This window comes from Gambusia affinis, linkage group LG15 (assembly GCF_019740435.1).
Source record: "Gambusia affinis linkage group LG15, SWU_Gaff_1.0, whole genome shotgun sequence".
NCBI lineage: Eukaryota > Metazoa > Chordata > Actinopteri > Cyprinodontiformes > Poeciliidae > Gambusia > Gambusia affinis.
The window spans coordinates 24,639,679-24,667,481 of record NC_057882.1 but is presented as its reverse complement, the minus strand read 5'-3'; the positions used below and the strand labels follow the sequence as shown (position 1 = coordinate 24,667,481).

At 38.9% G+C, this 27,803-nt stretch overlaps 1 protein-coding gene and 1 long non-coding RNA gene across 3 annotated transcripts in view; both read right to left on the bottom strand.

The window, feature by feature from the left end:
- The window catches only part of LOC122844892 (gamma-aminobutyric acid receptor subunit beta-2-like), a 48,061-nt gene extending 28,203 nt beyond the window's left edge, over nucleotides 1-19,858 (bottom strand). The window contains exons 1-3 of one of the 2 annotated variants that reach the window (XM_044140728.1): nucleotides 19,518-19,858; nucleotides 19,267-19,364; nucleotides 18,584-18,651 (exon numbers count right to left, since the gene is read on the bottom strand). In XM_044140728.1, the coding sequence (XP_043996663.1) occupies nucleotides 18,584-18,651; nucleotides 19,267-19,364; nucleotides 19,518-19,693 (342 nt within the window). In that variant the 5' untranslated portion in view covers nucleotides 19,694-19,858. The remainder of the gene's footprint in view (nucleotides 1-18,583; nucleotides 18,652-19,266; nucleotides 19,365-19,517) is intronic. The other variant, XM_044140729.1, reaches the window with a different exon arrangement.
- On the bottom strand, nucleotides 2,902-4,606 carry LOC122844894. Its single transcript, XR_006372950.1, has 3 exons — nucleotides 4,348-4,606; nucleotides 4,006-4,146; nucleotides 2,902-3,015 (listed from the first exon to the last, which is right to left on the bottom strand). It is a non-coding gene; the product is annotated as an uncharacterized LOC122844894 (long non-coding RNA).
- Nucleotides 19,859-27,803: the final 7,945 nt, after the last annotated feature.

Sequence of the window (27,803 nt, the reverse complement as noted above, 5' to 3'; positions counted from 1 at the left end):
GTGCCAGTGAATCTCTTCCATAAAAATAGATTTGTTGACTCCACATCCTTTTCCTTCTTTGCATCTCTTCCATAGTTCTTGTGGGTCTCTTGGCTGCAAGTTTTCTTTTTGCAAAGCCAGTTTGTTTAGGTGAACAGCAGCATATTGGTAGGTCTGCAGTGTTGGTTTCCACTTTCAGATAGAGTATTTAAAGATTGTGACATTGTCTTATAACCGAACTTGCATTAAACTTCTACACACCTTCAACTTTTACCTGCCATGCATGTTACTTGGTCTTCATAAGTCTCAGCCTGCAGAATGTGTTCTCTAAGAAAGCACTGAGGCTTTCACAGAGCAGCTGTAAAATGAGTGAGATTAAACACAGAAAATTACAATTCTTAACAAAGTGACTTTTGAAGGCAATTAATTGTGCTGCTTTTCTTTTCTGAGTAAAAATGGTTCTAGATCCAAAGTGTTCAGATTCCCCTTTTTATTTATTTAAATAACACCATGTATGATTTTTCTTATTGTGCTACTTTGTGTTGCTCATTTCATCTTCCAATAGAATGTACTGCAATCTAATGGTCTTTATATATATGACACTATATAAAGAGGTGTCAAATAAAATAAGTGTAACGATCAGAGCTGAGGACCCGAAATTTCAGTCAGACACAAAGTTAAAGAAACAAGCCTTTAATGAGGAATCAGGATATGGGACCGGCAACCCCCAGTAACAGGACAGGAGCTTCTTCTAGAGGTGTAGTGGGAGGGAAAAACACAGTCTAGGTAGCTTGTGACAACAAGCAGTCCCTTGGGGTTGATCTGGGAGAGGGGTCAGGATGAAAAGGCAGTAAGAGGTAACTTATCTGAGGAACAGGCGAAGATCAGTGGTCAGGGTACAGCAAAGGGTCCAGCACGTGCAGGCAATTTCAGGTGGACAAATCCAGGGGCGAGGCAGAGGCAGAAGTCAAAAAGCAGAAACAGGGTCACGTCCGGAAACCAGAATCCAGTAGAAAATCCGACAAGGGCTAGACAGGGCAGTAAACTCCGAGAGGCAAAAACGTGGTCAAGATCGTGGTCAGGTACAGAGGAAACGCTGGATATCTACTCACACAAAGGCTTTCAAAAATCTGGCACCGTCTGCCTGCCTGAGAGCTGAATATAACTGCTGGTGAACAGGTGGATGACATGAGCCTGATTGTGCAGCAGCATGCAGGTGAGCCAGATGAGCTGATTGGAGAGGTAAGGGCTGAGGAGGAAAACAAAGCAGGCAGATGGGCCAGAACACATGACAGTACTCCTAAGGTCCGGCTCCCGACGGACCTCTAGGTTGGTCAGGGTGGCGGCGGTGGAAGTCCCTCAGGAGGGTCTTGTCAATGACAAAACGTCCAGGAATCCAGGTCCGTTCCTCTGGTCCATAGCCTTCCCAATCAACCAGGTAGTGGAGGCCACGTCCCCTCCTCCTGGACCGGAGGATGCGGCGAACCGTGTAGATTGGGTCTCCATCCAAGAATCGGGCGGGAGGAGGGGGCCTGGAGGCGGGCTCAAGACGAGGCACGGTGTAGGGCTTGACCCGGGACACATGGAATGTAGGGTGAATTCTCATGGAACGGGGCAGCTGTAGGCGGATCGCTACCGGGTTCACAATCTTTGAGATTGGGAAGGGACCAATGAAACGAGGTGCCAACTTCCGACTCTCCACCCGTAGGGGGAGATCCTTGGAAGACAGCCAGACCTTCTGGCCAACCTGGTAGGCTGGTGCAGGAACCCGGCGCCGATTGGCAGACCTGGATTGCACCTCTGATGTCTTGATCATGGCTTTCCTTGCCCTTCTCCAAACCCGTTGGCACCTCATGGCCGCAGCATGAGCAGAGGGTACTAGCCTCCCTCTCCTGAATAGTGAACACTGGTGGCTGGAACCCGTGGACAATGTAGAAGGGTGAAAGACCAGTGGAGCTTGAGGGAAGAGCATTTAAGGCCTGTTCCACCCATGGCAGGTTGTGTGACCACCTTGTGGGGTCAGCGTCACAAAGGATACGGAGTTTGGTCTCAATCTCCTGGTTAGCCCTCTCGGTCTGTCCATCAGTCTGGGGATGGAAACCTGACGACAAACTGACGGATATGCCAAGCATGGCACAGAACTCCTTCCAAAAGCGAGAGACGAACTGAGGTCCCCTGTCTGAGACAATGTCCGTAGGGAGCCCATGGAGGCGGAACACCTCCTGTGCCAAAATCTCCCCCATCTCCTTTGCAGAAGGGAGTGTCTTGAGGGGGACCAGATGGACCATCTTAGAGAATCTGTCAATGACGGTTAACAAGACAGTGAAACCATTAGAAACAGGCAAACCAGTGACAAAGTCCATGGCAATGTGTGACCAAGGGCGGGATGGGATGGGAAGGGGCCGCAGCAGTCCTGAGGGTGGGCGCCGAGATGACTTGGCTTGACAGCATTGATGACAGGCCGTAATGAATTCCTTAACATCCTTGGTTAGGGAGCTCCACCAGAATTGAGACTGAACAATCTGTAAGGTTTTACTGATGCCTGGATGACAAAACAGACGGGACTTATGGCAGAACTTGAGTACCTTGGGAACCAGGTGTTCTGGGACAAACAGTCTGTCCGAGGGGCATGAGGCTGGAACCAGTAGGTCTTGAGTCGCCTCCCTGACCTCCTTCTCCAGCTCCAACATGGTCACCGTCAGCCTTACTGAGTCAGGGAGGATGAAACCTTCTGCACCACTCGCCCTCAAATCAGAGGATTCACCAATTCTTGACAAGGCATCTGGTTTTGTGTTTCTGGTCCCAGGTCTGTAAGAGAGCGTAAAATTAAACCGTCCAAAAAACAGAGCCCACCTAGCTTGTCTAGGATTGAGTCGTTTTGCTGCCTTCAAGTACTCCAGGTTCTTGTGGTCTGTCCAAACGAGAAATGGGTCTTTGGCCCCCTCCAGCCAGTGTCTCCATTCCTCAAGGGCTAACTTAACAGCCAACAGTTCTCTTTCCCCCACATCATAGTTACGTTCAGCGCTGGATAAAGTCCTAGAAAAGAAAGCACAAGGATGAATCCGACCATCAGAGGTTCTCTGACTAAGGACAGCACCTACCCCAGTGCTAGAAGCATCGACCTCCACAATGAACTGCCTTGCAGGGTCAGGGGACCGAAGAATAGGAGCAGTGGTGAACCGGGACTTCAGTTTAGTGAAGGCCTCATCTGCCTGTTTGCTCCACGTAAACTGGACCTTGGACGAGGTAATGGCATGAAGTGGAGATGCTACTTGGCTATAGTTTAATGAAGCGCCGGTAAAAGTTTGCAAATCCAAGAAATCTCTGCAACTGTTTGCGGTCAGTGGGCGTGGGCCATTCTGCAACAGCCGAAATCTTAGAGGGATCCATGATCACCTTGTCGGGTGAGATTATGTAGCCCAGAAAAGAGGTGGTAGTAGTGTGAAACTCACATTTCTCCGCCTTAACAAAAAGGTGATTCTGGAGAAGACGAAGAAGAACAGATCGAACATGGCACTTGTGGGAATCCAGGTCCCGAGAGTAGATAAGAATGTCATCCAGGTAGACAAATACAAACTGCCCAACCATATCCCTCAAGACATCATTGACCAGAGCTTGGAAGACCGCTGGTGCATTGGTTAACCCGAAAGGCATGACCAAATACTCATAATGACCAGTGGGGGTGTTGAATGCGGTCTTCCATTCATCTCCTTCTCTGATGCGAACAAGATGGTATGCATTGCGCAAGTCTAACTTTGTGAAAAACTTGGCTCCCTGAATCTGATCAAAAGCCGAATTCATGAGGGGAAGAGGATACCGATTCTTAACTGTAATGGCATTAAGGCCCCTGTAATCTATACATGGCCTTAGAGACCCATCCTTCTTGCCAACAAAAAAAAACCCTGCACCAGCAGGAGATGAGGATGGCCGAATGATTCCAGCCTTGAGGGAGTCCTCGACATATCTCCTCATTGCCTCGTTCTCGGGAGCAGACAGTGAATATAAACGCCCGTTAGGGGTGACGACCTGGAAGGAGCTCAATGGCACAATCGTAGGGCCTATGAAAGGGAAGCGCAGTGGCCCGGGACTTATTGAACACCTCCTTCAGGTCATGGTAATCAGATGGCACCCTGGATAAGTCAGGGTAAGTCTCCTCAATGGCATTGTCTGGAACAGAAGGGGTGCAAGCGAAAGCAAACAAGTGGCAGAGCAGGACTTTGACCAGCCCAAGATCTCCTTGGCCTGCCAGTCGATGTGAGGGTTGTGTTTCTTAAGCCATGAGGCCCCTAAAACAATGGGTAGTTGTGGTGATTGGATAATAATAAAAACAATCTCCTCCTTATGATTACCCCCAAGCGTCAGACTGACCTTTTCTGTGATGAGGTGGGACCGGCTAATAGGATGTCCATCCAAAGCCAGAACATTATGGATCGATGGAGTAGTGAGGAGTTTGATATTTAGGCCCTTGGCAAAAGACTCATCCATAAACTCAGTATCAGCTCCTGAGTCAATGAAGACTGATACCTGGTGGGGGATGGAGGAGACCACAATGTTAGCAGAGAAAGAAAATGATGAGGAGATGGACCAAATACTATGGCTCAGTAGCTCTCTCCTCTCATCTACTGAGCCTGACCTTTAACGGACATTTGGCAGCCATGTGACCCTTGCCTCCGCAATAAAAACATAAATTAAACTGCCTTCTGCAGAACGTTCCTCCATGGAAATCTTTGTTCTCCCCAGCTGCATCGGCTCAGGATCTGGTGCTTCAGCTGAGGGAGGGGAAGGCTTGGGAACGGGGGCCCGAGTAGCAGAATGGAGCAGATGAGCCCCTCTGTGACGCTCTCCTTCTCCTCTCAGTGTGTCGAAGATCTATCCTAGTTGCCAAGTCCTCAAGGTCCTTGAGAGATTTAGGATAATCTCGAGTGGCCAACTCATCCTTGATATCTTCACTAAGACCTTGCATGAACACATCCATTAATGCCTCCTGATTCCAGTTACTGTCAGCAGATAACAAGTGAAAGTCAATGATATAAGAAGCCACGCTCTTACTTCCCTGTTTTAAGGAAAGTAGGCCCCTAGCTGCCTCTCTCTCAGGGAGGATGGGGTCAAAACCCTAATCAGTTCCTTAGAAAATGCAGAGTAGGTCAAACAGGAAACTGATTCATTCTGCCATTCTGCTGTACCCCACTGTTTGGCCTTGCCGGACAAAAGTGAGATCACAAAAGCTACTCTTGAACGCTTCAGTAGGGAAAGAGGAGGGCTGCAGCTCAAGTGAATCTCACACTGCGTGAGAAAAGCACGACACTGGTCAGAGTCTCCCTTGAACAGCTCAGGAGGGGTCAGACGAGGCTCCTTAACAGCAGCAGGCTGGAACGCAGGGCCCATCGGAGCTGGCTGGGAGGGGCCTGTGGTTGTGCCTGCTCATGAGAAGGAGACATGTCACGAAGCATGGTAATGATTTCATTCATGCCCGCATTAAGCCGATTAATTGAATCGTCAACATTGGTGCGCCACTGTTGTGCTGAAGAGTCCATCTTTAATGGCCAGATTTTTCTGTAACGATCAGAGCTGAGGACCCGAAATTTCAGTCAGACACAAAGTTAAAGAAACAAGCCTTTAATGAGGAATCAGGATATGGGACCGCAACCCCAGTAACAGGACAGGAGCTTCTTCTAGAGGTGTAGTGGGAGGGAAAAACACAGTCTAGGTAGCTTGTGACAACAAGCAGTCCCTTGGGGTTGATCTGGGAGAGGGGTCAGGATGAAAAGGCAGTAAGAGGTAACTTATCTGAGGAACAGGCGAAGATCAGTGGTCAGGGTACAGCAAAGGGTCCAGCACGTGGAGGCAATTTCAGGTGGACAAATCCAGGGGCGAGGCAGAGGCAGAAGTCAAAAAGCAGAAACAGGGTCACGTCCGGAAACCAGAATCCAGTAGAAAATCCGACAAGGGCTAGACAGGGCAGTAAACTCCGAGAGGCAAAAACGTGGTCAAGATCGTGGTCAGGTACAGAGGAAACGCTGGATATCTACTCACACAAAGGCTTTCAAAAATCTGGCACCGTCTGCCTGCCTGAGAGCTGAATATAACTGCTGGTGAACAGGTGGATGACATGAGCCTGATTGTGCAGCAGCATGCAGGTGAGCCAGATGAGCTGATTGGAGAGGTAAGGGCTGAGGAGGAAAACAAAGCAGGCAGATGGGCCAGAACACATGACAATAAGTTATTTTCTTTCTGACACTGCTTAAAGAGCACGTAGTTGAGACGTTTTGGTGTCAATGTGCAGAAAACATGTCCCATTGAAATGATGCCACAAATGAAGTATTATAGAAGTCTGGAGAGGTCATGGGAAAGGTTTTACTGTCCAATTCCAAAAAGCACATTTTCACCTTTGTCCATAAGGTGGAAATGCAATACAGTCTACATACATCTAAAATGTGAAAACGTCTTCAGTGCCTAAGACAGAACAAAAAACTTTTCACCAACAACCAATTCATGAATGGATCTGAGTGAACTTCTTTGTTTTTTGTCAAAGCCCAGAGTTCTGTGACTACAGGTTTGATGGCATGTATGCACTGGTCCCTTCAGCAAAAACACCCTTGAAGAAGCAATATTTCCTCAGTAGGAGTGACCTCTGCCAGACACAGGAGGCCTTTGGGGAATCAAGCCTTTTGTGTGTTGGCACGAGCGCCGGAGTGTTTGGAGGTGACATAAAAATATAGCAAAATTTAAAATAAAGCCTTTTTAGATTGGTTCACTGTTTCCCTATCATAGATAATTGAGGAACAAGAAATACCAGAAAATTCTTTTTTCTTTCTTTTTTTTGTTGTATTTCACTTTTACAACATCATCATCATTTAACAATCACTGGCTGGTGTACATTTGTATAACTGTAAATATAAAAGGTACTCAAAGTCTTAAAGGTGTCTACAAGAAATTCAAACAGTGGCTATTCTGAATCCCTCGCTTGGGGCGGGAAATGATTCCTTTATTCTGATGGGAACTAAAGGTCAGAGGTAGGTAATTGAGTATCTTCAGCCCTGATGTCTTGAGTATCTACAAAGTTTCTTTGTTGCAATTAATCTAGTTTAAAAGGTTGAGTTGTGTTTTCAGCCTTTCTCCAGGTTTGCTGGAGTGAAATGATGGATTTATTGGATATAGATGTGCTAAAGCAGGGAAACTTTGGCACCTAAAGCAAACGATGCCTTCTGCCTCTCAATACTAACACATTATCATCTCTGAGTGTAATTTTCAGCTGCTGTGAAAACCAATCCACACCTGCCATCTCTCCAGCTCAGATATCAACTGTGTGAATTCTGATCATCACAGTTAAAGCTGAAACTAGAACTGCAGTCCACTAACAGTGAAGGATTTCTACAAACTGTGAAAATCTGTCTGTTGTTGCCAGACAAGCATCAAATTACAAAACTCACACGTTTCTTCAACTGTCTATTTAATCTGATCAATCTATCTATCTATCTATCTATCTATCTATCTATCTATCTATCTATCTATCTATCTATCTATCTATCTATCTATCTATCTATCTATCTATCTATCTATCTATCTATCTATCTATCTATCTATCTATCTATCTATCTATCTATCTATCTATCTATCTATCTATCTATCTATCTATCTATCTGTATCTATATAGATATAGATATAGTATATGTAGACTGAGAAACTTTTGACTTCTTAGTTAATGTCTGCACACGTTTAAAACAAACATAATAGAATACATTATAAAGTTGTATTAATTAATGATTATAGCTCACCACCTTAAATCAATAGCTCCTGCATTATATTGTTCAGTTTCACTCATATTCTATTCATAGTAAAGATAATGCATGATGTTATGCATTAAATACTCTTTTAAAAATGTCGGGCTTGTATAAAGTTTGGAAAAAGAATAAGCTGGTTAACTTTATGATTAACAAATATCTGCAGTTCAAAACAAGTTTTGAATCTTTTGAATTCAGTCTAAAAATTCACATCCCAGTAAATCATTTACATTTTTTCCTTTTTTGAGAATCACACAGCCTGAGCAGTGTTGATTACATTTAACACAATTAGTTAATAAACTTGAAAATAAGTTTATGTTTACCAGATTATTGCATCAGTAACTTGTACAGTGGTTTGTACAGATAAATAAATGATCAGGTTCTCAATAGTATTATAATAAACATTTAAATCTGAAGAGCAAAATTGATACTGTGTGTAACCGACGTTTACACAACAAATTAATGGATGTGCCTCTAATTCATTGTTGTTCATTGAAAGTGAAAAGGAAGGTTAACAGAAAGACATTGAGCTCATTAGAAAGCTCTGGTGCTTAACATTGGAAAAGACACAAAAAGCAGAAATGTCTTATGAACTCATGTAACAGTCAATGACACATTAATGTCACAGTCATAATCTTCTCTGAGTCACAGCTCTAAATTCAAATACAAATGACAGATAGAGTGCACTTAAAGATTTATCCTCATTTATAAATCATCACTTTTAGATCAAAGAAATTTAGAAAAAATCAATATTACATCATAATGTTTCATAATATCAATGTTCAGAAGGTTTAATGTTTACACAGATGATTTTGAACTCTGTACAGTCACTTCATGGGCTGTTAATTATGCAATAAATCATCCTGTGTCAAACTTTCTCCATTAAACTTGTTTAATAATAAGATTATGGTTCAGCCCCTTTAGACCAGAGCTAAGAGAAAAGATTACATACTTACAGCCAGACGACTGTGTATACCTACAATCAACCCTGACCAAATGGATTTCTTTTCTGTCAGTGAAATAAAGACATATATCAATAAAAACACTTATAAGTGTTTCTGTAAAATTTAATTGTTGATCCTCCCATCATTACAAACTCAGTAATATACATCCATTTTAAAACACAATACACCTCTGACAGATTACAATGTCAGTTTGAATTCTTTATTTAAACTGGTGAATATAAGTACACTGTGTGTTTTTTAGAGCATGGAGATGGAATCTAGGTATTAGGTTTTATATAATACGTTGTATTTTTCATATCAGATCATGAGGTAAATCTACTCTGTGCTCACCAGCAGACTTATGCTCCTGTAAACAAATAATACTTCTTCCATTATTCCATCTTCCCTCTTACAGTTTCATAGTGATTAGTTGTTTATGGATGACCTTCCTCTGAAGATGGGTCTGCGGTATAATATTGGTGTACTGATAAAAACCTTTCGTTACGTTTGAGTTAGTCGTGGATTCGACCAAATATATAATATGTAAATAATGGAACAAGTATGATCTGAAAAGAGCTAAAGCATTATGACATACTGAACAACTGTCCCTGGGAGCAGACTATTTAAAATTAACTATGAATGAGACACAATTTTCCACTTTTAACATAAACAACCACCTGGCCTAAAGCCATGTCATCAAAAGACACCAAATGTGTCCAGGCAGAACTTTTGAAAGCAAATATCTGTTGGTTCACGCTTGGCACGTCAGAGTTAAAAAGGCACTCAGAATGCAGTCCACCACCAAGGCCAATCCCGAGGCTATTCATTTCAAACTGTTCTATAGAAAGTGATCAGAATCAACGTCAAAATGTAATGAACTTTTCATTTAATCATGCACTAAAACTCTCATGATGAAATGAGTTGATGGTTTTTACCAAACAACATTCAAATGAAAAGAACAGAGCTCTGCAGTGTGCAAACCATGGGATAGAGGCTAGTGTGAATATTAATTATTATCATTAACAATATTTCCCTTAATCTCATCCTGATTATTATATGTACACATGGAAAGTCTCTCTGCTTTCAGCCTCATCGACAAACAAAGTGCATCCAGGTTGATCCTGCTGTCTTGATATTATAATCAAAATCATGTTCTATAAATGAACTTACTCATACAAATCATTTCTATATAGCTGTATATATACTTAGCTTTTTTATTAGCTATATGTATACTTAGCTTTATGCTGTTGAAAATAATTATTTGTATTATTTGGTCCATTGGGTTATTTTTATTATGGGTCAATGTTCTCAGTATTTTGTGAAATTAACTAATATTTGTTTCATTTCTGTTAAAATCTATAAGAAGCGAATATAAGAATCATCACTAATTTTCAGACAGTTTATGCTGGTTGTTTGAAACAATTGATAAATATCAGCATCAGAGTTATTCTAATTAAATTACACAAAGAGTCATATGATCTGTTTGAGATTTGAAATGAAAAGTTCAGGACTTCAGCTCAACTTGGGACTTTCATGCCTTTATTTGACTCAAGAGTTGCCAGAAAGATAAGAAAATTACTTGTGGTTTGCAAAACAATTGCTTTATTCTACCTATGGTAATTTTATGGTGATCAGCACATGAAAGTCCTACCTAATGGAATATCATTATGTAAGTTGGACAAAAACGGGATCACATTGCTAATCTTTATGTTGAAAGATTAGTACTTTTCTTAGGAGTCTTTGCTTCCCTACAGCCTGAAACGTGTAAATGTCAACTGCAGCACTTAAATGGAGCAGTGTGGCCAGTAAGCTTAGAGATGACTCCTGAAATGGTACTCTAGCCGATTAACCCACTTTGATTTGCAACTCTGTCTAATCCCCCTGCAGCAGCGCCCAAGTACAGTGTCATCACCAAACAAGCAGAGAAAAAAAGCAGACATGAGACTGAATCCAGAGATAAGAAGAATATGGGCGAAATGCGAACATGAGACATACGACACGAGACAACTGTGAACTATATCTCCCATTCGTAGTGTACAATAAAGGGGCACCATGCTTTGAATTTACCAAGCTTTTTTTTTTTTTTTTTTTTTTTTTAAAAAGACAGTCTGTTGAACTTGAACTACAGTAACAGAAAACTGTTAAGAAGGATAGTGAAAATGTTAAAGTTAAAAGACTTGTTCAGCAAGTTTTGGAGACAATATTTTTACAAGAACGTTTTTACAACCTTTCTCCATATAACCACAGGGTGAGCATGCAACTTTCATTTGGATTTGATTTTGGTGGATTGTTGTCAACAATCTGTGTCAATTGTCTGTCAATAGAATTGCTAGAATGTTGCAAATATAATGTTTGAGAAAAATAATGTGTTCAGTTATTTTAGTCTCTGTTTATATGAATAATCAATTAAACTGCATCCTAAGTAGCTGCGTATTAAAACCTAAAAAGAACATAGTATCTACAGAAATAAAGCATTAAGAATTGAAGACCGTAAAAGTTTGAAGTTTAATTTCACAGACCCGTATTCGCAACAGAATGGAAGTAATAAATAAAAACCAAATAATCCAGAGCTTTACTAATACCCACACTTTCAGTGTTTGAAGCACTAGTGACTGATCTACAGTTTGAGTCTGTTATTTTCACGGTTACAAACTCTACATAAAGGTTGGGAGTTTTACACATCAGCAAGTTCTCGGGGAGGCTGAGGAGAAATAAGTGGCACTTATCTAAGATGGTGCATTCATTAAATGCATTTGTTAAGTTCATGAATAACTTATTTACAAATGTTTGCCTATTCGAAAACATCAAAACATCTTTGTTATGGAATTGACAGAAAGTCTTTGAAAGAATCTGGCTCACTGCTTGGTCAAAAACAAACAATCAGAGCATGGAGGAGGATCTCATCACTGTCAATCAAGCTCATGAATACGCTGCTCATACCCTCTAGCCTTGCTCTCGTCTATGCTACAGCTGCAGGCTAGTAACCATAGCCACCGGTGACTGTGGGTAAATGGTTTTTCTGTAGCAGTAAGTTGTTTCTTTGCAATTACCACAGATGCAGGGACCAACAGCCTGTGATCGCAGTATGTTGCACTGTTTGTGTTATCCGTGGTCACTGTCCCTTCTTTATATACGCATGAATAGCAAAGTATACTGTATTAATACATGTTCTTTTTATTGCATGAAAGCGGTCCCAGAATGTGATCCAAAAGGATTACTTAAACTCTGTAGAGCAGGAAGGGTATTGAAACCTTCACACATCAATAATGCAAGTTTGAGTGTGGGTCGATTCAACACTTTTCTCCCCCAAATCATGTATTCTTCCTTCACAACATATCCCTTCAGACTTTCTCCAGCACATGGATGTTCTATTTTCTAGTTTGTAATTTCTACAGAGTTTACACAGATTTCAGCGTTTTTATTCCTAACCTTATTTGTTGCAAAACAAGAAACCCTGGCTTCCTTTTATGCAAAGGTAAAGTTAAATTACGGAAAAATACAGAGGGAATTGGGCAATTTATTTTTCCATCTAGGGTTCAGAGACACATGAACATGTACTGTATATTTGTTTGTTGTACTCTTACTATTTTTGTTATCATAAGGATTTCTGGATTTGTTTTCAGGTGATTGTAAACTATTAATACAGATTATTGGAAGTTACATCTGCTTGTTTTTAGTGACCATAGAGAACACTCTCAGAGAATCACAAACAATAGATTGTGAAATCTTTCTAACAGTTCTTGGTTTAAGAAATGTCTTTCTGTAAAGACCAAACTGCTTAACTCCCCTAAAATTCATACGTTGTATTACTTTGTTCATCTTTTGCAGATGACAAGTGGATATAAAGAACAAAGTTAGAAAATGTTTTCTAAATATTTAACAGATGGTTTTAAGAATAATAAGTGAAAACTTACAGGTCAACTTAACTACAAGCAGTAAAAAACAAGGAAGAAAGTGCAATAAAAGCTGAAAGCAGATTCCATTCGAGAGCACACACTGGTTAATTTACATTGTCGATGGTATTCTCTGATGTCAGGCTTTTCATTATGTAGATCAATTCTTGGTTTGTCTTTCTTCATTTTGGGTTTTGAGTGGCACTCTCTTAATTGTGTAATCCCTTGATCTCTTGTCCTTTTATGGATTTTCAAATAAAATTGATCTATGTACTGTTTCTCTCCCTCTTAATTACTGTTCACCTGTTGTTGGGGAAACGGGTTAAGAGCTCTCCATTTGACATTATGAAAAGGTTTTCAGCCACATCTAATGCTAGCGTGACTGCATTTTTTTGAAAGCATGTTTAAAAAGGCAACATATTTAGGTGGAAATTATGCTCCTCTACTTCAGAGGGTTTTGATAGACTGCATTAAACACAAAAAATACAGTTAATTCATTTATAAAATTAAGAAATTTGGCTCAATAGTCACTACTTTGAGATTTTTTTAGATTTCCATAAAGGAATTTTGTCAAGCTGATGCCTGAAAAAAACTGCACTCAATAATCCTTGGCTAAATTTCACACAATTACAGTTAAGCCAAACATTATTTATATCACTGGCATGAATAGTGAGAAAGACATCTCTCCAAGTATAATAAAATTATTGGTAGAAGTAGTTAGAAGAACACTTTACTTACTTTCAAAAAGAGGAAACCTGTTAGTAAAATAAATAAAGAAACCTAAATCTGATAAAGTATGAATAATTTTGGTCTAAACTGTAAATTCTAATAATGTCTGATTCTGCATATTGCAGAGCTGTAATTAAAACTGTGATTAAATGATACACAAAGACTCAGTTCACTACTTAGGTGGTATACTGAGGTTTCAGACTGAATCCAAATGCTCACCACATGCATTTTTCATTCAAAACATTTTAATTATGGTGTAGTTTTTTTATTGTTTTAATAAAATGTTAAAACTACCTACCAAGTATCACAGATTAGTTCTGTCATAGAACATGGAACATTGTGTTATCATTTTATCCTTTAATATAAAACATATTAACAGAAGTATAAATTCATTTCTATTTATGGTTCATTCCATTTAAACTGAAGCTTAATTAGTGTCAAAAGTCCAAATGGATAACAAAAATGTAAGATTTTTGTTCTAAACATCTATAAACACAATTAAATAGCCAGGATCAATAATAGAACTTTCCATTAATGAAAGATGGATTTTTCCAGCCTTCTTGTGATTTAGAGGTTAAGAGCCTCTGGTGGAAATTCCTCCAAAATCTCATAGCCTTTAGATGACTGGTTGTGCTGATTTCAGCCACTAATGAATTAGGAGATCTGTCCAAATAACGAGCAGAATGTTGAAAGTGACTGTAAAACAGATTTAGACACAACACAAATACAGAATTAATGTCATTTAATGGCTGTTGGGCCTGGATGATGTATAAAGCAATAACACATAAGTGCTTCATCCAACTTCCTTCCCTTTAATATTGCAAAGTACATCATAATGTATCACATCTGTATAATGTAAGCAGTAGGGATATTTTTGCAGCGCAATGTTGATGCATTTACAGTAGACGTGTTGAGAGAAGGAAATCACAACATACTGACATTGTGGTGGAGTGGAGAGGTAGTTGGGGAAGAATTTCATAGCCCTCCTTCAACAATCAATAAGCTCCTCTCGACCTTTATGTGCATCAATAATAGTATTTCTGCCTTTTGGATGAGGATGAGAGTTTTAGTTCATCCTTAGACAGGAGTATTCCTCCCCTGTAAAAGCTGCTGGCTTATAATTCAAGTGTTCAGAGGCTCAACTAAAAGTAAATATTGAGAGTAGAATGGCAGCAGAGGATCACTGAAGGGAATTGCTTGGAGATAAGAGAGAGAGAGACATCTAGCAGTGGTTCACCATGCTCTCTTACTCTCCATCCTTTTTTGTCAGAAGAAAAATTGAAGGCTTTAGTAGCCAAAGTGTTCTGCCCAGACATCTTATGCGACATCAGCATGCGGTGTGTGTAAAACTACGTGTATGTCCACCTCTGACTCATGCACAATGAACCCTCAGCACCAGCAGGTACACGACCTTCCCCCCAACATTAACAGCACAGTGGTTTCTCCATGTGGCAGTTTGATAATATTAAAGCTCCATCTTACGTCTGTTTCCATCCGTTTCTCTTTCTGTTTATGTTGTACGCTCAGGGGTGAAAATTTGACCCACAGGTCTTATACACTCGCACCCTATCTGTTTTTCCCCTAGCAGGCTTGAGATGTGTACTGTGATGCTCAGAAAGCTCTGACCTTTTCTGGATGTGCAAGAAACACTAGCGACAGCCTCCTTATTTCATGTCCAGCTTCAGGCCTAAATGACATTTTGGCCTCATGTTGTCAACATGATGCATGAGTATGTAAGGCTGCAGAAATCCAGATGTGAATACTTGCATAAGTATCCCTCTCTTTAACTTTTTCACATGTTGCAGCATTAAAACCATAAATTTGGAGCAATCCAATGTTTAATAAATATACATAAAGGATGCTGTGTAGATACCTGGTTCCCCCTTTAATCAAAACCTGAAACATAAAGTCTAGTATGACAAAAAGTCTTTAGGAGAACCTAATTAGCAAAGATTCTAAGAGTGTAATTTAATCTCAGTATAAATTTATCTGTGTTAGCAATGGTACAGAGGGCTTAAGAGATTTATTGGAAAACATTATGAAATAACAGTTTCAAGGAAACCAACAAACACTTGAGACAACTCTCCTTTACAGCAGCACATAAATGTATAAAAGCTTCAACTGCACCTGAAAAATCATCCATTGATGGTAAAACCTGGTAGATGTTTGTGAATGCTCCACTTCTAACATGGACAGGGAAGCTCATAATTAATGTCAAACATGTTAAAAGCTGCAAAACGTTTTGAGACTGACATGAATATTTACCTTCCAGCAGTAGAACCCTAAACATACAACACGATACAAATTCGTGGGTGAAAACAGACAAGTCAAAGTTCAGCTCTAAATCCAAATATAGTATTGAAATTTATGACCAACTGTGCAAAACTTATGGATACTTCTGTAAGGCACTGAACATCAATAAATGTTTTCTAATATTTTCCTATCTTTGCATTGTAGAAGCATTTCAGTTTTAGTTCTGAGTGTAAAACTGGAAAAATATTTGAGTCTGTATTGTGGATTTGAAAACTATTTCCTGTCTCGTTTTGACAAAAAACAGGCTGAATTAACAACAGATGAATTTTCAAATTGACTTTTTGGATGGTAACTCATTTGTAGTAAACTTTTAGTTTTTTTTCTTCCCTGTTACATTAGTAATAACTGAATGAAATGAGATGGCTTTAGGAGAAAACATTTTGCCTCATTTTGTGTCTGCTTCTAATGTGAAGTCTCCAACAGTGTGCATAGGCAAGAAATAACCTTCTGCATCATTCATACAGAACAAAGCATTGATGTCCTGCACTCCCATAATGACAAAAAGGACACTGTTGGAAGCATCCCTCTGACATATTTCCATTACCCTCAACTCAGTTCCCTATCTGTTCGCTAAGAGACAGAACATAGGGCGGTGCTACCCGTGCACCAAATAAGTGCCGGATAGAGAGCCAGATGGGGTACAGGAAATGGAAGAAAGGAAAGTGCTTCTACACCAGCTGCTATTCTGAAAAGTGGCTACATTTATATTAGTGGGGAGAGCAGATCAAAGAGGATGAGACCATTACACACACACGTGGCCTTTTCTTTTTTACGAGGCTGCAATGGGTCAGGTGGTAATGACTCCCCTTTCACATTAGAGGGTGTTGAGTGAGCCAAACCTTCTCAAAGGAATGGGATGATCAAAGAGGCTGCACGGCACTCGCTTTGTATGTTAGCAGAGTTGGACTTTTTTTGTTTGGATGTGTGTGTATATACAGAAAACTTTAGCTCTAACTTGCTTTGAAGCAAGTAACTATTGAGCACAGGTGTTACTATATGCTTTAAGATCTTAAAGTTGCTACTGTTAAAAAAGAAAGGAGGAATTAATTTCAGGAAAATAACTTTTGCCTAACTTTAGTTCTCATTCTCCCTGAGTATTGTTTTATTTTCTGAACAAAACATTGTGGTCGTAGCTTTTGTCAAATGTTGCAGATAACATTTGACAAGAGCAACAGTTGTGTCTAACTGACTGTTTAAGTGGACAGGGAAAAGGCTAAGGAGTACGGGGCTTTAGTCATACTTGAAAAATAAATCAGAAGAACCTACACTTGATAATGAAAGAGAATGAAAACCCAAAATTCAGTGTTTCATAAAATTAGAATAATCTTAAAATGTTATAACACATTCATAGAAAGTTGAGTGAAAGGAAAAAGTGTGGCAGGAAAGAATGCATCAGCAAAAGGGATAGCAGCATTGTCGAGAGTACTTCTAAGCAAAATCCATGAGTGAATTTTGGAGAGATTCTCAATGGAGATGTTAATTTCATTTTCCAGCAGAACTTGGCACCTGCTTACACTGCAAAAGGTACTAAAAGCTTGTTATTGATGTTACTGTGCTTGCCTGGCCAGCAAACAAGCATGACTTAAACCCATAGAGCAGGATTGCTCAAAGTCGGTCTCCTGCATGTTTTAGTCTCTCCCTGGTTTAACACACCTGGATCAAATGATGGCTCGTTAGAAGGTCTAAGAAGAACATTGACATGCTGAAAAGGTTGTTGGTGCCACCAGAGAACTAAAACATGCAGGATGCCGGTCCTCAAGGACCCACTTTGGGGATCCCTGCCATACAGAATCTACGGAGTAATGTCAAGAGAAAAATGAAAGACACCAGACCCAACAATGCAGATGACCTTTAAGCTGCTACCAAAGCAACCTGGCTCAAGACTTCACAATGCCACTTGCAAACCAAGTTGGACTAATAACGCTGCCTCTGTGCCACGCTGCATTGATGAAATAATTTATGCAAAAGGACTACAAAGTAATTAATATGTAATATAATATATAAATGAAGACTTTTCAGAAGTCTGATTTTACTGTTTATAATATGCTGTTTTGGATGGGTGGTGGTTACTGAAAATTTGCTCTGTATGTATATGCGTATTTGTCTGCTTGCATCAGTTTCCAAGCCAGTTGTCTGTGTAAATACAAGTGAACAGACATAAAATATCAGGCTTCATCTTATCTGCAGCTAAAAATTTACAGGACCAAGATACAGATGTACTTCTGTCACCCCCCCCACCCCCCAAAAGAAAAAATGGATTTAAAAATATGCAATAGAAACACAGTGTAGGTCAAGCACAGGAAGAAGCATCTAACCAAAATAAAAATAAAAACTTTGATGACAGTGGATCTAAGAATGCATATTAGCTTAAAAATCTTTTTTTTCTCACTTTGTCACCTTAATCATGTCAAGAGTGACCTTCAACCGTGATAAGATGCAGCATTGTCTGTCTGGAAAAAATATTAATAATCATGTGCAGTTTTACAATTTCAACACTAAGAGGCGCACTTGTATGAAACTTAATCTCCGATGCTCCTACACGCAACACCTATGTTCATCCATAGTACATCCATACTATGTTCCTTCAGACATAGTAAAAGATGGGTTAATGTACTCTTCAAATATTGATTTAATAAACATGGTGATTCGTGGAATGATCATTTCTCTGCTTCACAAATTTAAGTGGAAAACTTAAAATAAAACATCTGTCTTTATCAAGAAGCTCATAAAGATCAGCAAAAATAAAGTCATGATTTCATTCTCGCAACTTTAATGGCTCTTATAGCCTTAACGTGGTCAGGTCAGTGTCACGTAAGTTCCCCATAACGGAGGGTTTCCCCATTGCGCTTTGAGGGAGGTGGGAGGGACGGGAGGTGTCTCCCTCAGGAGGCGATTACAACGAGCACCAGTTTCTTGAAATCACAAATGTCGTTGGTTTTCTTACCATGTTGACTTCTGATACCATGTCTATGCTGGCTATGTCTATATTCATTCCCACTCCAACTGGAGGACCTGGGACAGATGAAAAACACAGTAAGCATCAGAAAACAGCTGGAGTTACCGCCAAAAGGAATCAAATTATTGACTTTCATCAGTAGAAAGAGTTTTAAAAGGTGTGTAATGGGAACACAGATTAACACTTGTAAATTTAGCTGTTGTCAGGCGGATTATTAGTTCACAGTGCTCATGCGAGGGTTAGGATTAGATGCGCTGACCTGCAATCAAAGTGTCTTCCTCACAGTAAATCACAATCCCTCCAAATATACATTTCTGATCGCGAAAATATTAAGATATTAAAAAGAAATCAACACGGAGATGACTGACATTTTCTTTCTTTCGTTCGTTCTTTCTTTCTTTCCTTTTCTTTTCTTTTTTTAGTATTTTTCGTGTTATTGATGTCTGAGATATGTTACTCATTTACGCCAACATTACGACAGGATGTTTCAACTTATCATCAGATCAGACTGTATCATATAGATTGTCTAGGAATGCTTTAGCATTAAAATTCTTAGATTAGTGATACAACTACTTTCGGGAATTTTAAACCAAGTTAGACTAATGACGCTGTACAACTCCCGCCTGGCAACGCTCAAACTGGAACAAAATGTTTGTAATGGACCTAATTACCTCCGAAATCTGGCCTCAGTCGTATATCATAACCTTTTAACAGTCTGTCCACCGTTTCTTTGACCAAAGGCATATTGCTAGGGTCATTTACACTGGCACTATAGGAGGAAGAAAAGAAAGAGAAAGCAGAGAGCAAAGCTTTAGAGACGGAGAACTGCTGTGCAATACATGCCAATTGTTTTGCATCCCGCTTGTGAGACAGTCACACTTAGTAAAATGAGTGGAGCATCCTCCGACCCCCTTTCACTCACCTTTGAGCGCGCATCACAGCTGCCGTGAAGAAGATCAACAAGACACACGTCGTCCTCATCCCTCTCGCGCTTACGACTGCAATTTTTAAATTATATGGTTTTCGGTTTCTTTTAGTAAAGACTTGACGAGGTCTAAGTTGTTCTCGCCAGTGCAGTAATTCCAACACCGGGCGCATGCGTATTTCAGATCACAACATCAAGAAGCAGCAGCGGTGCTGCTGTTGATGCCAATGGCAGATCCAGACAAGAAAGAATTTAAAGGAGAATCATGACTCCGTGTTACCCACAAGGACAAGGGGTCTTGCCATATTTAAGTTCAGTTTACAGTGTTTCAGAAATAAAGGGGGGAGAGGGGTGTGGGGGACTGTAAGAAAAAAGTTTAGGGAAAAAGTGAGGAAATGTGGGTGGGGTGTTCTCTTTCCATTCGCTGTTCCTGAAACTGACGTTCAGCTGACACTGAACAAGTCCTGCAACCCAGCCTGCTCCAGCAGAGTTACTGGAGCATCGGGGGTGGGGAGTCCCTACAAAATAACTCCAATTGAAAAATATTAAATCTATCTATCTATCTATCTATCTATCTATCTATCTATCTATCTATCTATCTATCTATCTATCTATCTATCTATCTATCTATCTATCTATCTATCTATCTATCTATCTATCTATCTATCTATCTATCTATCTATCTATCTATCTATCTATCTATCTATCTATCTATCTATCTATCTATCTATCTATCTATCTATCTATCTATCTATCTATCTTTTGTATAAATTACCTGCTGCTAAAAAAAAAAAAAAATCCCATCCAGTTGCTCTGTCCATGGTGCTGAATGCAGTTTCCAACCTCCAACACACACTTGCCTCTTTCCTTGTGAAGAAAATGTAGTAAACTTCGGGGTTTCATGCTACAAATGATTTTCTGTACCAACACTGCTCACGCATCGATCTCAACTCTTCTGGGTTTTTGATGAGAGGAGAGCCTTAATGCCCAGGGAAGCGCAGAGTCCATGCAGCGCCTAGGGGCTGATAGAGCATGAGCCGGTTCCTCCGTAGCTGTTTTTTCACAGCCATGCACGCTCGTTGCTGGCTGGCTCCATGCACTGCTAAGCAGGATGAGCTCCGCTGTGTGAACTTGGACACAAATCGTCATGGATATGGTATCATCAGAGCTGGAAGTTAGAGGAATGAGTGCATTATAAAGTCAAAGAACGAAGCATAATCTGCAGGGTGTTCTGAACTGTAAATGCATAATTAATGACTTTATTTATCTCTAGACTTCTGATTTCTTCATCTCATAAATATGGAATCCAGTCCTTTTTCAATATGATCAAGAATAATTCTGAACTGAATTTGACCTTAGGGGAAGCTTATTTTAAAATTCGTAAAAGTAAAAAAATACTGAGTTAAAAAGGCTAAACATAAATTAGTGTCTAACATATACATCTGAACTAATACAAATAATATATGCATTGGTTCTTTTTTATTAAAACAGATGAACATTCTGTACTGAATACAGTACTGAACCAGAAAATCCAATGTAGTTTATTTTGATTATGTGTGACAAAGTTTGGCTTTTGAAATGGGAGAAAAAGAGGAACAAGATAAAATAAAAAAATAAAAATAAAAAACTGAAGAGAAAAATGTAACATGCAATTGTATCGAACTTTGTTCACTCTGATGACTGAATAAAATTCACTTCAGCATATCAGCTTGAGAAGCCCCAAACCCAATCCATCAAAACAACCAAACAGGACATAGCTAAGTGGATCAAAACATCTCATTTCAACTCATTTCAGTTTTAACTAGTAAAATGGAACAGATAATAGAATAGGTACTTATGTATTTAGTTGTTTAATATTTCCAAAATGGATCTAGCTCGGTTGTGTTTTTCTGCATGTTTGCAGGAAGATGAATATAGTAGGTTTTTTGAGTGTATTATGATCCTTTTGCTGAATTAATTTATTTATTTTTTATTTATTTATTTATTTTTTTTTGATGCTGGACGCAAACTTAATAAGCAGCATCATAAATTGATGAAGAAATTTGTTGAGAAGTGCCTGGATACACAGATAACAGATGTCTGAGCAGTTAGTAATTCATTTTCTGTTTTATTGTTCTGAGATGTCCTTTTAAAATCCGTAATAAAAGGAGCCGATGATAATCATTTTGTTGTTTTGATGGGAATGACATTAAATGTTAAAATGGTTTAAATTTGGTTTTAAGCAAGAAGAAGACATGAAGTCACCTTGTTTTTAAAAAGACATAAATTCACAGCTCCAAAGTTAGTTCTTCAGAACAGAAAAGTCTGTCAGAGTTCAAATTATTTATTTTTTAAAACAAAGTTTAGCAACAAATGGAAGCAGACTGTCAAATAGTCTTATTAATTCTACCATTTGTATAGATTTCTGAAAGATGCATTCAGTTACCAAGAATTTTTTTTTTTTTTTTTTTTTTTTTAACACATGTAATTGTCTTTACAGTATGTAATTTATTTAGTGGTAAGCCAATAACACCATAGCAATCAATAGCAACTGGCTTTTACTTATTGATACATTACCAGCATGTGCAGAATGACCGTGCTACGAAAAGAGGGTGAATTGCCATGCAGTGCTTGATAAACCTTTGCTTCATGCTGTCTTACTGTGGAGCTTCCACCTGGTCTGCTCTCAGCAGGTAACACCTCCCATGGACTGGCAGGCTGATATCTACTCAGGACTGCGTTGATAGACTGGCAGCATGCCAGAGCACATGGCTCAAATAAAGTACTGTAATTGCCTCCGTGTTTCACCTATCTGTACTAGAGCTTAAAATTATCTGCATCAAACACCTAAACAAGTACAGTGTATCTCTCAACTATATATATATATATATATATATATATATATATATATATATATATATATATATATATATATATATATAGTTTATTACACCACTCAGACATATTGAGTATGTGTTTGGATGTATATATATGGAATAATCAAACACAATTCACCTGCTTTTGCTTTCTCGCTTGCCTATAATTAAAACATCTCTGTGTATTTTTCTTTTATGTATGTTGTAATTACAGCATTGACACTGCTGATTAAAACTCCCTAACTCAGCAGGGGAGCTTTCATATTTACAGGCCTGCCTTCCATTAACCTGCTACTTTTTATTTTTGTAGTAACTGACCCAACATTACATTAAAAGAGTGGACAAAGCCTTCGTCTCGAAATGGTAAAGCAAATGTGTGACTGAATTGATAAAATCAGATATTTGCTTTAAGGTGACACTATCTTTTTATTCATGTCTATTTTTATATAGTCTGTGAATTTGAGACAAATCTTATCTTACTGATGCAAAAAGGGTAAAGTCCTGTACTCAGATGATTAGTCTGCATTCTCCTCAGTTATCTGCAGCCACACCAGAATGTCAGCTGGTATGATTTTTACTACCTTTCCTGAACATGATGCTGCTAGGTGTTTATAGCATACACCTTGATTATATGGCTTGCTAAAATTAGGTATGTCAACCATCATTAATATACATCCAAAATATATATATAGATTCAGTTACACAGTATCCAAATTAAAAGATATACCACAAAAAACCTGTATACTTATTGTAAAGTTAATGGAAAAAATATCAAATTGTTCCTCATAAAGTCAAATTATGAAGTTTTTGTTTGGTTCAATAGTTTGTGGTAAATGTGAGCTTTGTTCAGTAAAACCATGATCACTCTGCATCACTGATAGCTGTGAAAGAGATCAACAGAATCTTGTAATTTGGGAGACGAGAAAAATGACATGTTGATTGTAAACATTTTTATCACAACAATTTTCTCAGAAATTATACAGAAATCGACATTCATCTGCAACTATTACTAGTTGCTACAAAATACCCCTCAGAAGGAAACAGCCAATCAGAGCCAGGAGGAGGGTCATAACACTGACTCTGGAGCTCCCCCCCTCCTGCTTGCTCTTTGCTAAGCTACACCCGGTTCACCAAAACATAGACTGCCACAAATGCTAAGGCCAGTTAGCATAGCCACCGATGATAAATGATTTTTCTGTAGGTGTGAGTTTTTTTACAGACCTCCCCTCTGGCTCTGATTGGCTGTTTTTCACTGGGAGCAGTCAAAATTTCCAGGAGCACATTTTTTTCACAGATTATCTGACTCATAGTATAATGTGACGACATGTGACAGTTTTAATAAATATGGAAAGAACATATTTTTGTAAAAGTTACACTGCAGCTGTAACCCATTTTAACAAGTGAAGATTAAAGGGTTTGTTATACCTGCATTTTGCTGAAGTACTGATCATGAATATTATATTATGCCTAAGTGATTGCACAAACTGCTTGAGCCTTATTTTATGCAGTCCAATCTTACTGAGGTACACAACACTTTAGGTATCCAATCGAAAGCTGTCACTAACCCTTTATTTCCTCCTATCCCCTAAGTTTTTATGGCAACAGTTTTGACCTCTTAATCATAGTTAAACAAATTCCATCAACTACCTTCTTTATGCCTCATTACCTTACTACTACCAGAGGAGGCGCCACCTGCTTTTTTTCAAGGTTGCAATGACCTTACCCATCTGACCAATACCAAAACCATGGACTGCTGGCCAACTCTGTTTCTTTTCATCTCTCTCTCAGTTGTTCATCCTGCCCCTGACAGACGCTGGCCAGCTCTGCCAGAACTGCTGACTCGAGTCCAGGTTGAGTGTCAGCTTTAGCCACAGTTGGATGGAAGGAAAGATGGAGGGACTGATAGAAAAGGGAAACTAAAGGAAGGATTATTGGACAACTTCTGTCAAACGACCCTATTTTGGGGTATTGGCATCAAAAGTGGTGATTAGACTGTGACACAGGATGACAACGCAGTGGTTGGCCTCTGGTCTTGCTGTTCCTCCAAACCACATGCAGATTACAAAGATCAAGAGCTCCCATGATGCAGTGAAACTGACATTCAAAGAGATCCTAAGGGATTACAATTTTATAAACACTAGAGACTTGTTCATTTGTAATTGATGGTATGTTGACAGTACAAGAACATCAGCTTTCCAACTCTATTCATGCAGCTATTTGTCAAATCAAGTAAAAGAAAATTGAAATGAAGCAATACTCCTGAAAATAACCATCTGCTTAATCAGATCACATGAGTGTGAAAATACAGTTCTGTTTAGCCTGCCAAGTACTACCTCTGCAGGCTCCTTGACTTTAAGTTAACATTGATGTTTTTTTTTCCAGAGTGGGTAACCATAGAGACTGGATAGTGACATTCTATTCATACATGGGCTAAAAGAGGAAATTCAAATGCACTGCAATGTTTTAAAATGTCAGCACTTTATTTTCACAGGATGAAGGATTTCTTTTTTTTATTTTAGGAAGAAGAACAATCATCAACAAAACAAAATGTTTAGGTGTCTGATATTTTTAGAGTGTTTTCTGTTTTGCCACTAGCTTTTTTACATGTATAATTTGTTTGATAGTCATTGAGATCCAAGTTGTTAATGTTTTCAACTGTTATAGGAAACAAAATCAAGGTTCAACCTTTTTTTTCTCTCTGTGCTAACATTTTTGTAAATAGACCAAAAAGATTCAGTTCAGCTAAGGTCCCATAACAAATCCAGCCTTTCAAGCTGCAACTAGATAATACAGAAGATAGTGAGAGGAGGGGAAAAGGTCTTCCTCACCCTTCTTGTTTGTGATCTGTTAGAGAGGCTGTAGGCATGGGCAGATGGTTCTGAAACATCAGCAGGATGTTGCACATTGCTGCAGAGGAGTCTGATTTGAGCTCTGATTGTATCTGGTGAGTTTGCATCATCTGGGCTCTGGGTTCATCTTGAGTCTTTCTACATTGAGTTTGTATGGTTCTCTCTGTGCATGCATGAGTTGGATATGGGTTTGAACATTCAAATGGTCAAACATTTTCTAAAAATCTAATTTTCTTTGAAATAATGGCTGGCTTGATTTGGCATGGTAAGATTGTTCCTAATGTCAATTGCAGGTGTTGTAGCGTAGCATTTAAAGTAGGCGGAGATTCTGCAGTACTGCTGTCTGTGTCGAAATGCGGCTGAGGAAATTAAGTCTAACATTTTCTAATTCATTTTAAATGATTTCTTTTATTATAATATTTGCCTTACCGACTCCCAAAACAGTATCTCAAAATTGAATTGCTGTTGCCGCTGTAGACCTTTTGTTCACTACAGAGTGATTGAAGCTCATTCTGAACTTTAGCTTGATTCTAACTTCATGTTTTACCTGACACTGGGTTCAAGTCATTTTACTGGCTGTGACCTGAACATTTGTTCTATTTTTCAATTTTGTGAACACACTCAGTTCTTAATAGTCTTGAAACACACTCAAACTCAAATTGCACCATGCATGCTGAGTTTCTTCTACTCTAAGTGGTTACCATAGATACCACATGGTGAGGCTCATAAAGTACAGTGGGTCCATCTCATGTGGGAGAAATCATGTATTTATAGAAGCATTGTGGTGTGGCCAGGATTGGGTGTAGACAATGCTCTTCTATTTAGTAATAACCAGAAATAAAATACACAATGTGAAAAATGGACACTGAGTCAAGAGTGATTTTGGATTGTGTTTGATTGTTTACATCTCAATAATTCAGAAACATGTGACTTTATATCTGTCTATGGAGTGGAAAAAATAAACATAACTTGAACAAGGTATATATATTTCATTGTATTTCTTCCTTTGTCTTTTCTATGCTTTTTGCATCTACTTTTGCATGCAGCTTAACAACACTTCTTTTCCTGCCAATTCAGAGTCTGGTACCTTGAAAGGGTCAGCAGGTTTTGAAAACTTTCTTGCATTCATCTGCAAGCTATGCAGCCTTGCAGTCTTGTTTTGTGTGTTAAGTAGAATCAAACACAGAAGGCATATCATGACTTATTTAATTAAAACCGTTTTTTGTTGAGTAATGAACTCATTAACAAACTCCTGCTGATGCATTTTTTTATCATCTCCAAAACCCAGTGGATTTCGAAGTATGTTTTCTTATCTTACAAGTAATTGTACTTCTTAAAATGACATAATTGAATTGCTTCCCACATCCCTGGCATATGAGGTGCATTGTTCTCATGGAATGGGGCATTCATAATTGCAATCCATCATAATCGCTGGGCTTTTCTCATCTCACTTCAAAGCTCCAGTACAACACATTGTTACAGTGTTTCATATTTTGCAGAAATATTATCTGCAGGAGTTAATGACCCCCCATTATTTAGTATTATTCACTGAACTGGGTTTTTAAAAAAACTAATGACCATTTACAATGGAAGCCTGAACTGCACCAAAAGGAAGTAGTGAAATATCAAGACTGCGCTTGGTGTAGCAGGACAATCAATAAAGCCGGAGCTCACTGTTACTGCTACTAGCTTTCAGGATCTAGACTTAATGTCTAACAACCTGCACTTAGCTGCCTCCCAATAGAGTCAGTCAAAACATTTACTTACTTACTTTCCTTGCACCACTTACTGTGGATGTTTGATGCCTGACAGAGCATGGTCCAGGATGGAGTGTCCAGATTGCCATTGATCCAGTCAGGAAGTCAAGTATTGGATTCTTGTAGTTGTCTGTACTTTAGATTACCACAGAGGAAACACTTACTAGTCTTTTAGAAATCAGCCACTTAACAAACCAGTCAGCCAAGTAATCAGACAGATTACAGTGACTTAAAAAATAGTCATACGCCTTGAACTTATTATATTTTGTCGCATTACAATCTTAAACTTCAATTTTATTTATTAAGATTTTATGTGAAATTCCAACCAAATAAATGCACATCTTTGAAGTACTAGGAAAATGATACTTTTTTTTCACTTTAGCAATCTTAAAGTTGGTCTCTACCAGCTTTGCAAATTAAAATAATTGCAGCTCAAGACTCTTAACTGGATTTAGGTTTGAACTTAGAATAGGTCTTACTAGCACATCTATATGCTTTAAGCAAAATTTTTCCATTGTAGTTCTTAGTGTGTTGTTAAAGTTGATGTCAACCTGGGAGGTGAAACTCTTCCACAAATGTTTTTTTTTTTGCTCTTTAATATGATTTTTCCAACCATTTTTCCTGTAGTTTGGTATATAAATCTTTTCTTCAATTCTGATTGAAATCCCCTTCTCCTTTGGTGAACAGCATGGGCACTGCATGATGCTGCCACCACAGTGCCTCAGTCTAAAGATATTGTGTTTAGAATAATTTGGAGAATAAGTTTTCTGCCACACGCAATCATGCATTTTGGCCAAAATATTAACTTTCTCCCGCATGTGT